This window comes from Trichoderma citrinoviride (assembly GCF_003025115.1).
Source record: "Trichoderma citrinoviride strain TUCIM 6016 unplaced genomic scaffold BBK36scaffold_24, whole genome shotgun sequence".
Lineage (NCBI taxonomy): Eukaryota > Fungi > Ascomycota > Sordariomycetes > Hypocreales > Hypocreaceae > Trichoderma > Trichoderma citrinoviride.
The window spans coordinates 84950-96596 of NW_020194732.1; the positions used below are offsets into that span (position 1 = coordinate 84950).

Here is an 11647-nt window from a genome sequence, read left to right on the forward strand (position 1 = left end):
TGATCAAGTTCAAGTTCATCATCTATTGACCATACACTGTCCTTGTATCATATCTCGCTTTCTAGACGTCTTCAATCCTCAGCCCATCCCGCAACGGAGGTGTCAGTTTGATAAGCCACCAGTTCGGAAGAATCGATATTGCGCTTCTTATTCTCAGCCCATCCCGCGACAGAAGTATCCGTTTGGTAAGCTGCAACCTCAGAAGAGTCAATGTTTCGCTTCTTGTCCTCAGCCCATCCGGCAACAGAGGCGTCGACTTGGTAAGCTGCAACTTCGGAAGAGTCAATGTTTCGCTTCTTGTCCTCAGCCCATCCAGCAACAGAGGCATCGACTTGGTAGGCTGCCACCTCAGAGGAATCGATGCTTCGCTCCATATGCCTACTCCAAAGATTCAGTAAGTCTCGATATTACCGCGCTAATAGAGTATGGCGAGATGCCGTACTTGGTAGGAGCAGCTGATGCTAGAGCAGCCATGGCAACTATGGTGATGGACAGCTTCATTTTGACGAACGTGACTGATTAGAGGTTGAAAGTTACTTTGGGAACTGAGGTGAGATATGAGTGTCGAAAAATCCCATGGGGGGATGACAAGATATTGCCAGGCGCTCCTTATAAGCCTTCCAGAGCACCTTTGTGAATCAATTACCACATAGTCTTGTCGCCAAATAATGGCCCCGAGCTTAGCTCACAGCTAGTGGAGTATGTCCATGCTGAGAGAGTAATGTGACGCTGCATTCCTCAAGGGGAGGGATAGTTTATCGATGCCCCTGTTCTTCCTTGGAAGACGCACTCGGCGTAACGGAACTGGTAGAATGCAGGTTCTTCGAGCTAGCGAATAGCTGACTCCTGGCTGCTCACACTTTCCCTATTACTATGTATTACAGACTATCAGACACTCCTCCACGCATGCCTATGTTTCATCCACAAAGAGTTTGGACTTCGAGGGCCGAGGATTAGTTCAAGTTTGCGACGAGAAAGAGCTAGTCTAGGTAGACACATACTACGTTGTTTCATCTCTTCGTATATTCACGGTTGCCTCTCGCTCTCTTAACCATGTACATCGTCTTGCAGATTAATGTGAGCTGCAATAGAGTGTGGTTCTCTCCGAGAAACGTGATATCAGACATGTGTAAGACCAGAGATGTTATAGAACGGTATGTATTAGCCCTATCATTAGTTTTCTTAAACCCGATGGCCCTGTTCAAGTACCACCCTAAAAGAGCCAAGCTAAGACAGAAGTTCTTGAGAATAGGCGTCGGCGATGCCGATTGAAAAGGCAACATTCTGTCCAAGGTGGTGATGGTTGACTGCTGTTCGTTGTCATCATACATAAAGGCGGTTGGTCAGCGTTGCCGCTTCGCATCCAGAACGATTTCCGCTTTGCGTAATCATATCTAGATGGCGTGCTTGGCTCGACCTATCACATGAGTAGCGAAAAGATGACACTGCAGAATCCTACGATCAGACCTGAGCAATCAATTGGCAGGGGCGACGCAACAATAGCTACCTGCATTTCTTTACGATTCCGTCCAGGTGCAAGTAAATGTACGCTAAGATGAAGACTACAGAAACGCGGAGAACGTCTGCACTTTGAGGCTAGTCTGCAAGTTTCCCTGTACACCATATCGGCATCTCAAAACCAGCAAGAGACTTCATCCAGTCGCCCCTGAAGAATTCACTAAAGATAAAGCAACAGTAATGAACCAGCGAGAGCAATAGTGTATTTATTAAACCATTTTACTAACAAGGCGTTGGTACTGATATGCAGTTCTTCGTCAAGACGAAACCCTGAACTCCTCACAAACGAACTTGCTCCCTCTCCCAGATGTTGATTCAAGGTGAAATCAGAATACAGTGTACATGTGGTTGCAAAATGACAGCGGGTTCGGTTATGCCGGGAGGAATCCAGTGGAAGTAGTTTTGGTACTAGGCGCTTTTGCTGATAAAAGACATTTACTTATCAAGGTAAGGTAGGCTAAGCGTACTCCGGAGGTATGAGTGTGCAAATGGCAGGACAAAGTACCAGCTACTTCTCTGCGGCGATCTTGGAGCTTTCGTCTTAATCATTTTTTACAGCAGGAAGCGATATCAAGATTCATCGCGTACGTACCCTGTGGGCAGTTCAGAAGTCTGGAGATTCTCCAACTATCTGGACTGAAACAACGCCCGGGTGACCATCTGCAACAGCCTTGCTGGACCTTTTGTTCTCTGCTGAACGCAACCCGAGTGACTAGGCTTTTTGCCCCTAGCAGAGGGGCCCCTCCTTTGTGCATGACAGAGTTCTAGACACACCCCTCTGGAGTAGCTTTTGCAATAAGTTGCATTGTGAGAAGCACGAAAACCTCATTGACCCTACCAGCAACTACTCGAAGTTTGGCGCCGTCCTATCGACCATAGTTCATCCTCATCAAACGTCTTATTTTGAAGCTATGGCCCGCCAAAAGGCATCCTGGGTTCGCTTTACCAAATCATGGAATGAGTCTTGGAGCAAGGATGATTCTGCCGCCTCTTCAATCGATGAAGAGTCGACTTACAGCCTACTATCAGGAGACGCCCTCCGACAGCAGGACTCTGCGAGACAGAATTGGCCCCTGGTTATCTCTGTGGCTGTAAATGTCATACTTGTGCTTGGAATTACACTTCTGGCTCTTCGGAAACAAAGCGACCCTGCGCTTCGGATATATTGTGAGTTGTGCGTCTCATCATACTCCTAAGCTACAAGGCTGACGTGTAGAAAAGCTCCTGTGAATCATCTGGTGGAGTATCATGTCACGAACATTTCGACCGGATTTATGACCAAGACTCCATACATGGGATTTCCGAACGACGAGATTGATAAAATGTGGGAAGATCTCTATCAGTGTAAGCTCGAAAGAACCTCTACTGTACAGCATTGATGGAGCTGACACAATGCTTGGTTAAACAGACGGTGACAGTGCCATAACAAAGGAGGAGGCGAGCCGGCTGGCGCTCCCCACTATCAACGAGAGAGGAACCGATAGATATCTCGTGCAGCTAGAGGTCTTCCACCAGCTTCACTGTCTTAACGATATTCGAAAGGCATTCTATCCCGAACGATGGCCCAAGAAGTGGGAATACAATGAAGACGGCACTGTCAACCGAAATACCATGCAGTTCCGTCACTGGGGTACGAGAAGCAGCTACTGGCATCGTAACTACAGTATCTGACAAAATTTTAGATCACTGCATCGATATCCTTAGGAGCACGCTCATGTGCAACGCAGATGTCTCGCCCATCACTTGGCGCCTCAATCTACCTGTCGGCGCCGTGCTCGCTCCAAATCTCGAAACAACACATACCTGCCGTAACTTTTCCAAAATCGTCGAGTGGGCTCGAGCACACGAGGCCACAGACCTGCGACAAGAAGTCACACAGGAAGAGAGGCAGGATATCATCGACAACCCACCCTTTGACCAGACCGCATGGGAAGACCTTTCTGGTTTCTGGGCCGCTTTCCCTGGCAACACATACTTCAAACAGTGGCAGCCTGGATGGAACGAGACAGTGGAGGGGCGTGCTTTTTGGCATCAGTGGAGAATTGACCAGGCCAGGAAGCATGAAGAGCTCCCCGATTTCATTGAGCCGCATGGTCATTAGAGATGTAATTCAATGTATCCAAAATAGAAATCAACAACTGCAATCGATCCTGCAAACTAATTTGGGTGCCTTACACCATTCTCCAGTCACTTGCTCAGCGCCAGTCTGCTCTTTTAGGTGACGGCAAGATCTTTCAGGTGAAAATGCCAAATTGCTTCTTGAAGAGAATATGTAACAGCTAAATTCGGAGCACAGATGACTACCTGATGACAGTCTGAATAGTCAAGGAAGCTTCCTCATAAAGAAGGCTAGGTACCTGTAGGCGAATGCCATCATAGTGTTTATATTCTTACCAAGTCAAATCAGATTCTGTGGTACAATCTTACGTTGAGTGTCATCTAACTTTGCGAGCTGTGTCACACTAAATATATTGAGTAACTGAGGCGAGCACTAGTAAACATCCGAAGGGATCCTTTTCTGGCCGCTTGGTGGCTTGAGTGCCAAAAATTGCTCCTCAGTATATGGTTTTTCTGGGTCCCAACGAAGGATATTTTCGTAATTCATGCATTTGCGCGTCACATTGAAGTCTATGACTGGCGCATCGAACCCCTCAACCCACATTGCGGTATACACATCAGTGCTATATCGGCATTGCAATGTCTGAACCAAGGTATGGAGACAGTGTAAGGCGTGGATTTCGCGTACTGCTTCACGGCCTCCATAGTAATGTTCTGCATAAATCCACATTCGAAGTTTGTTCAGACAGTGAATGTCATGCTGCCCTTGATTTGCTGCAAGATACTGACCGACGCCATAACCTGTGTATCCATCCGCGTTAGTCTCAGTTTAACGCTTCAAAGGCTGCAGTCGCTCACTCACCCCAGTCCAGAGGTGCTTCAATCAACACACTTGGGTCTTTTCCGATACGGCGAACTTCATCTTCTCCTACAAGAAAAAGACGATCTCCTTTATGCAGGCGCTCCCACGCATTGTCCACGTCTGGGGACGGCGGCTCACGGTAAATAGATGGACCATTAACATTATGCTCGTTGATTAAGGGCGTCTGGATCCGTTGCTCATGCAAATCGATTTTGGTCCGCGTTAGTAGAGGAGCTGTTAGATGGTTTTAGCAAATGTATAACGTCTTGGACTGGAAGGACACTTGGCGACTAACAGTAACCGTTAACTGCGACAACTAGTTCGTGATCCGTCATTGGCGACTTGAAGATCCATGCGTAAATGCAAAGCGAGAGAGCGACAGCAAGAAAGAGACAGTCAACCACAACCAGCCACAGAGTTGGCTGATGGAAAATCCGCGAGAACGTGGAAAGCCGTGAGACCTTTTGAGGGGGAGAATCTGTAACTTCACATAATGTCTGAAGGTCACGTCTCATTAGCAAAAGATGTTTCAGTAGCCGTTCTGGGGTTCCTCACCGAAACAGAGCTGCTTGGCCGGCTCTCACCAGAAATGAGGCGCTCAACCTCAATCTCATCCTTCCCGAGAGGCGCGTAGTGCCCCCTTGAATCCATGTTGTTGAGGTTGAGACCATATCGACCACTTCCTGCGCCTCTCAGGACGGGGTATGCTAGCCTGTGTAATACTTTCGTACGGCCGAACATACTGTACCATACTCCAAGATTATCTACACACCCTCTTCGCAGTTTATGCTCCTTTACCCCTCCCCTGTAAGGAAAGCAGGCACTAAGGTTGGTTAATCGGCGATGTAACATGGAGCTGGCGGCATCGAAGGATTCGAATGTTGGTCAGCATTGATGAAAGAGGAATGACCGGATAGAAGTCCCATCGATAGACTCTTACTATCGCGTATGCAGAATTATGGCACCCCGGCGTTGTATGGGCTGACACCAAAATCGATGGGCGAGCAGTTGAATCTACCAACTCAGGAGCGCGGGCGTCCGGAGCCACTGTGCCTTGTTCTTTCAACAGGTGATACCTGGGGTTCAATCCATAGTCTCGAGAAAGCATGGATTCTATCGAGATTGACGAAGTTGTGAAGAAAACCAAAGCGTCAGTAAGTAGTGATTTACCATTAACAACCTTCTAGACTTTGAGATTTATATACCTTCTACTGACTTTGGCATCCGCGAGATAATGAAGACTACCTCACGCCAATCATGGTTGACTAGATACATTGGACTGGCCTTTCTCATTCACCTCTGTATCGTCTTACTATCATCCGCCCTCATCTGGGCCTCTTGTAGCAAAATATTCCATCAACCGACAGACCATGAGCTAATCACAGCGATCAATGGGTGGTGTAAGTAACAGTAGAGAGTCAAGCAAGGCTATGGATTACTGATGGTTTGCAACTTTCAGCGCCCATTCTGGACCGACGCAAATTGCACCTCGAACAGAGATGGCTTAAAAGCGCATTTGTGAACAACCACAACACCCCACCATCTATTCTTCGCCAGGAGCCATCAAAAGATGTTGATGCAGCTTGGGAGTATTTACACAGGAATGGACGTATTTTCCTGATTACGGCAGACGAGGTCGAACGTCTTGGAAAAGATCCAAAGGCCGCCGTGATAGCTCCTGATGAATGGCGTGAGTATAAGCTTTCTCCCCCACCATTCCTCCATATCTTATATACTTACAATAGATCATTCAGACAACGGGGAAGAGAAGTACATCGCTATCACTCAGTCATCGCATGACCTGCACTGCCTCAATATGATACGCCGGGGAATGTTCAAAGACTATTACTTCAACGGCACGATGAGCTGGGCTCTGGAACAGCATCTTATGCACTGCTTGCATTCACTATTGCAGTCACTTCAGTGCAGATACAGCACAGACATCTACCTATCCGCATGGGTTGAGGGTCAGGATTTTGCTGTTGTCGACTTCAACATCAGTCGCCAGTGCCTCAGTTATGACGCAGACATGAATGAATGGACGCCAGAAACAGAACATTCGGAGAAAGAATTCTACAAGTTGCGTGCTCCTCCTGGGGCAGACTTGCAGCCTGCCAGTGTATTCTAGCGAAGGGTTGGGAGACATTATGCGAAAAATGACTAGACGCTGGCGTGCATTGCATCGTGCAGGACAGCTCTTGAGAAAGGTGTAAAAGGGTGAAATGCAAATATACTTTATCAATTGAGCTACTACTTAACAGCTTGCTCTGACTTTCTTATTTCCTTCATATAAACCAAGTGCATATAGCTGTCAATTTCGATACGTTTTTATACGCCTTCGGAGACACTGCAGAGTAAATACAAGTTATAAAATTCTTGGACTTCTATAACATATACTACGCACCGAGTATGCTCTAGATAACCAGCTGTCGAGTTCAGCACAACAACAGCCGGAGAGGCAATTATTTCCGTTTATGGAATGATAGAGGGCAAGTTATGACGCCTTGAATATATTATCTAACTATGTCCTGACTCACTCGAAGTGCATCCGGTGGCACAGGCGTCGTCGCAAAATCGACGTGTGACCTCTGTGAGCTCGGCTCCCAGTGCAAGTAATCGTCGTAGTCTACGCAACGGCGAGTAATGTTAAAGTCTACTACAGGCGCATCCTGATCCTCCACCCAACTGGCGAGATAAACATCTGTGCTATACTTGCATTGCAGCGACAGCAGGAGTGTCCGCAGACAGTGCAGGAAGTGCGCCTCTATTATAGGACTTTGCAACTCTTTGCCGTAGTAATGATCTCGGAAAATGAATCTGCGCACATTGTCCAGACAATGTATATCGTGGGAGCCTTGAATCCAAGCAAAGTATTTCTCATCTCCGTTTGCTAAGAAAGTCAGCTATCTGCCATCATACTGCGAGAGACCAGCTCAACGGACCTTTCACGTCTGCTATATGGGCTGCTGTCTCAGGGTCCTTTCCGAGCTTCCGAACCTCATCGGCCGTTATGAGAAAGTTGCGGCCCCCGTGAGTCAAGTATGTCCACGCAGCATCGACATCCAACGAAGGCTTTTGTCGATGGATAGAGGGCGGCGTGTTGTGCTCATTGAATAACGCACTGTTCAGCTGTACGTCGCGCATATGGACCGTCAAGCGGTCGAGAAGGGGTGCTGAATGAACCTGTGAGCTTTCAATGTCAAGCTTGAAACCTTTTTATAAGCCTACAATACGTATTAGACCAGACAACGAGCTCGTGGTCAGAAGGTGTATGAGTGAGACGCCGCCAAGAGGACAGCAGCATTACTACGGATATGAAGAAGACAAGGCCCTCAGCGACGGCGATGAAGTAGAGCCAGCATTTGGACGCTCTTACTTCTATGAAAGAAGCCATGACTGTATCAATGAGCTTGCACTGTAGAAGCTGCTGTGATATCATACGAGTATCAGTACTGGAACAGTTTCAATCTGAATGGCAAATGGATTCGACTTGCAGTCAATGATCCTTCATGACGAGGACTCGATAGAACGTAAGCCTTTCCCAATTATCTCATGTATTAGGTGATTTCGAGATCGAAGCACGACTGCTATTCTACAAATTTCACCATCTTGCTCTGAGAATTGTGGCGCAGAAAGCTCGCGTAATTACTGACCAGAGGCTTCCACCTTATCAGGTCAATAATCCTTGTCGATGCACATCGAGCTATTTATGCATTGAACCTTTGTGGCTCGTGACAGAAAACGAGATCTCTCATGGTATAACCCATCCATGACGTTCATTATAGGCTGCAGCTTTCTTCGAGTAGCAACACAAGCATCGTGACTTGCACACCCCTAATATGCATGCCTCGCCAAAATATCTCTTTACGTTGGTTCTCTGCCGGCTTGTGCTGAAGGATCAAATCCTTGTGCTGGCGACATATGAAGCTAAGACAAAGTTCGCGCCCAATACGTCAATGATTGTAACCTCGGGACCCGTGAGAATGTTTGACCCGGTATCTCGGCTTGTTGCGACTCACGAACCTGTCATTTTCTTAGTAAATCAGTCAAGGCGAGACGTATGTACCCAGAGGTATCCATGTAAACCCCGGCGTCTCCTTCGGATATAAGCTTTTCACGGCTTAGACCAAGCCCCCGGTACTTTGTATAAGCGCTGGGATTTTTTTTTCGCACAGATAGAGTCAGCGTTGCAATCATCGGCTCCTGCAGCATGACCAAGGCCACCCCTGTTAAATCTCAATCCCCACTTTTGTGCCTGCAACGACTTGCCTTACACGAAGTGCTCTCAATTTCCCTCGACTCCATCTATCCTTTGACGTTGTTCGCAATTCGACACATGTCTTGCTGAATATGGACACTAAAGGTCGTTATAGGCTTGTTCGAGACGACTTCGAAGGGGGAGTCGTAGTTTCATCGGACGCTCAGCCATTATTCACTCAATGGCTTCGAATCGGTGCTGCAGTTGACGTCTGCCTTTTCAGTCTCGCGATTGCTGTCTCCTTCTATTCTCTCTTGGCTGTCAAACATCTGGATGGGCACGATCTCGTCGTAGCCACAAATTCTTACTGTAATGTCCGGCCTATTACCACTTCAAAGTTTATTTGCTCACATACCGCCCATCAGCGCCACTGCTCGATCGTACCACAGTCACATTTGAGACAGGTTGGATGAAGGCCGCGTTGTTGAACCGACATAACCCAGGAGGTCCTTCAATCTATGCAGAGCCGCCATCCCCTGAAGTCGACCAGGCATGGCAAACTTTATACGATGGCGGCAGGTTCTTCCTAATCGAAGAGCATGAAGTTCGTCGAATGGGCAAAGATCCGGACTATGCCGTCAAGGCACCAGAACAATGGGGTACGTTTGACATTGGCAGTGGTCTTTTGCTCTGGTATTAATATTCCTATCTCCAGGCATGGGTAGCAACCAATATCTTGCCATCAGCCAAGGCCAGCGTGATATTTACTGCCTGGACCGGTTACGAAGGTTTGCATACGTAGATTATTACTTTGGTAATAAGACTGACGAAGTGGAACTCGATGCTCTGCAATGTCTTCAGACAGTTCTACAAACGCTACGATGCAAATGGAGTGTAAACCTTTACACAGCTTTCTGGGTGGAAGGGTTCGACAACGCAGCTGTGGATTTTAATATATCTCGTAAATGCCAGTCCTACGATAGCATCAAATCATGGCGTCCTAAAGGATACTTTACCGAAGAACAATTCGTATCTCTACGGGCGCCGCCCGGTGCTAGAAGGATGCCAGCAAATATGTACTAGTAGAATAGACAGAGTATTATTTCGTTATGAATCTGGAATGCAGCACACGAGGAAAAACAACTTTTTATGATTTTTGCGAGTTTTGTTTCTTTCATTGCGTTGTGTTGTGCGTGGTGCCAAAAGCGAGTCCAGCTCTTGCTTAGTATGATCCTCTCTCTCCAATACCTATATAAACGTAACGTTCCTGCTGAAATTTATCAGCTCACTAATAACCACCTCTTTTCTACCAGCCAACAGCCACACCTTTCTCGCCGACTCTTGTGCTTCTTCCATAGAACATCATGGCCGAATACTTACACCGTTTAATCAGAGACAACAGTTTGGGGGAGGTGAAGGAAGCTGTGAAAGCAGGAAGCCTGATAAACCAGTTCTCAGCGGTTGGGCTTACCCCTCTTGCGACAGCGATTGTGTGTGGGAATTTGGCTATTGCACGACATCTTCTCGAGAAAGGAGCCGACACCGCGCTGGGATACAATTCGGAGCTGTGCCTAGACAAGAGTCGCGTTCAGTCTGATTTGCCCGACATTTGTCCACCAATCCATATTGCGTCCGCACTCGGATTGGCGGATTTTATCCGGCTACTTGTCGAATATGGTGCAGATGTCAACGATCCCACCGCAATTGAATATGGCGCTCAGATGCTTCCTCTGTACTTGTCAACGGGGGATGCTACCAAAGCGCTGATTGAGCTTGGCGCAGATGTCTGTCGTAAGAACGCAACTGGCTTCACGCCATTACTGCACGCAATTGCGCGAGAAGACATTCCATCTACCAAACTGCTCGTGGAGAACGGCGCCGATGTCGAAATCGAAAGAACAACGCGGTATCGACTCAGGACTGCTGCAGAAGAGGAGCGCCTTGTAGAAGGCTCGTCCTCGCCACTGATGGTCGCTTGCCATCAAGGACGACTGAGGTCCACGTCTGCCCAGATGATACAGATACTCGCCGCTGCTGGAGCAAACGTCAATCGGCGCTATCAGATAAAGGACACTGAGAACCATTTCAGCTTCACTGCTCTCTCTCTCATCTGCGGCTCCCGAACCCCAGCGCCTGTCTTAAAAGGTGCTTATGCCAAGAAGGAACAATACGGCGAAAAAGAAGTGGCAGCAGTTAAAGCGCTTGTTGCTGCTGGCGCGGATGCCAATAACCCTCCTGTTATCGGTTATTTATGCAAAGGGGAGTTGCCTTTCTCAGATTTCAAGTGGCGCCTGGAGGTAATGCAAACGCTTGTTTATCAAGGCTTGCAGCTCACTCTAGAGAGAGCTCCCACAGCTCAATTAATACTCACAACATTACCTGCAAAGCAGCCCGAAGGCAGAAGGCAGTTTAATATAATAGAAGAATTACTAAAGAAAGTAAGTAAGGTATAGATTACTATAATAAAGAGTCCTCCTATTTACACTATAATAAATTCCTATTTAAACTATAGTAGTTTATACTACTAACTAAACTAACTCTTAAAGTAATATATCTTATGCCTAAGTATTAAGATATAGTATTATATACTAAAGGTTATTATTATTAAGGAGATATTATAAAGTAAAGGAGGGTATATAAGTGCTTTATACCTAAGGTTAAAAGAGAAGAGAAAAACTAAGTAAAAAGGTTTTTCTCTTTTTTATTTAATTTTACCTTTAAGCTTATAAAAACTAGCTATATATAATATAATAAACTAGGTTTTTATAATTAATAAAATCTACAGGTGCTTTATACCTAAAGGTTAAAAAAGAAAAGAAAAATATAATAAACTTATAATAAACCAGCGTTCCTATAATTAGTAAGAACACATGTTTCCTAAGGGATAAACCGTTTAAGTAAATAGCTTTAATTAAGAGAGCTATTTAGGTTTATATTAGTAGAAAGTTAGGTTAGGTCTTAGGCATAGTAAATAGTTATATAGCTAGTAGATTATAATAAACTAATTCTAA

At 46.3% G+C, this 11647-nt stretch overlaps 5 protein-coding genes across 5 annotated transcripts; 3 read left to right on the forward strand and 2 right to left on the reverse strand.

Moving 5' to 3' along the window:
- Positions 1-71: 71 nt before the first annotated feature.
- Positions 72-501, reverse strand: BBK36DRAFT_1131161 (hypothetical protein; the record flags this gene model as incomplete). The annotated part of the gene is made up of 2 exons (XM_024891929.1): positions 72-378; positions 443-501. 2 exons carry the CDS (start codon positions 499-501, stop codon positions 72-74), a joined length of 366 nt encoding a protein of 121 aa, XP_024745033.1.
- A 1928-nt stretch (positions 502-2429) lies between these two features.
- BBK36DRAFT_1163701 (hypothetical protein) lies at positions 2430-3619 on the forward strand (the record flags this gene model as incomplete). Its single annotated transcript, XM_024894564.1, has 4 exons — positions 2430-2685; positions 2740-2862; positions 2927-3148; positions 3201-3619. 4 exons carry the CDS (start codon positions 2430-2432, stop codon positions 3617-3619), a joined length of 1020 nt encoding a protein of 339 aa, XP_024745034.1.
- Positions 3620-4009: 390 nt separating this feature from the next.
- Positions 4010-5089, reverse strand: BBK36DRAFT_1173240 (hypothetical protein; the record flags this gene model as incomplete). The annotated part of the gene is made up of 4 exons (XM_024895843.1): positions 4010-4377; positions 4439-4672; positions 4833-4935; positions 4994-5089. The coding sequence occupies 4 exons, from the start codon at positions 5087-5089 to the stop codon at positions 4010-4012; spliced, it is 801 nt and encodes a 266-aa protein (XP_024745035.1).
- Positions 5090-5288: 199 nt separating this feature from the next.
- BBK36DRAFT_1173241 (hypothetical protein) lies at positions 5289-9719 on the forward strand (the record flags this gene model as incomplete). The annotated part of the gene is made up of 3 exons (XM_024895844.1): positions 5289-5322; positions 5898-6128; positions 9352-9719. 3 exons carry the CDS (start codon positions 5289-5291, stop codon positions 9717-9719), a joined length of 633 nt encoding a protein of 210 aa, XP_024745036.1.
- A 281-nt stretch (positions 9720-10000) lies between these two features.
- On the forward strand, positions 10001-11291 carry BBK36DRAFT_24263 (ankyrin; the record flags this gene model as incomplete). Its single annotated transcript, XM_024897984.1, has 2 exons — positions 10001-11074; positions 11277-11291. The coding sequence occupies 2 exons, from the start codon at positions 10001-10003 to the stop codon at positions 11289-11291; spliced, it is 1089 nt and encodes a 362-aa protein (XP_024745037.1).
- Positions 11292-11647: the final 356 nt, after the last annotated feature.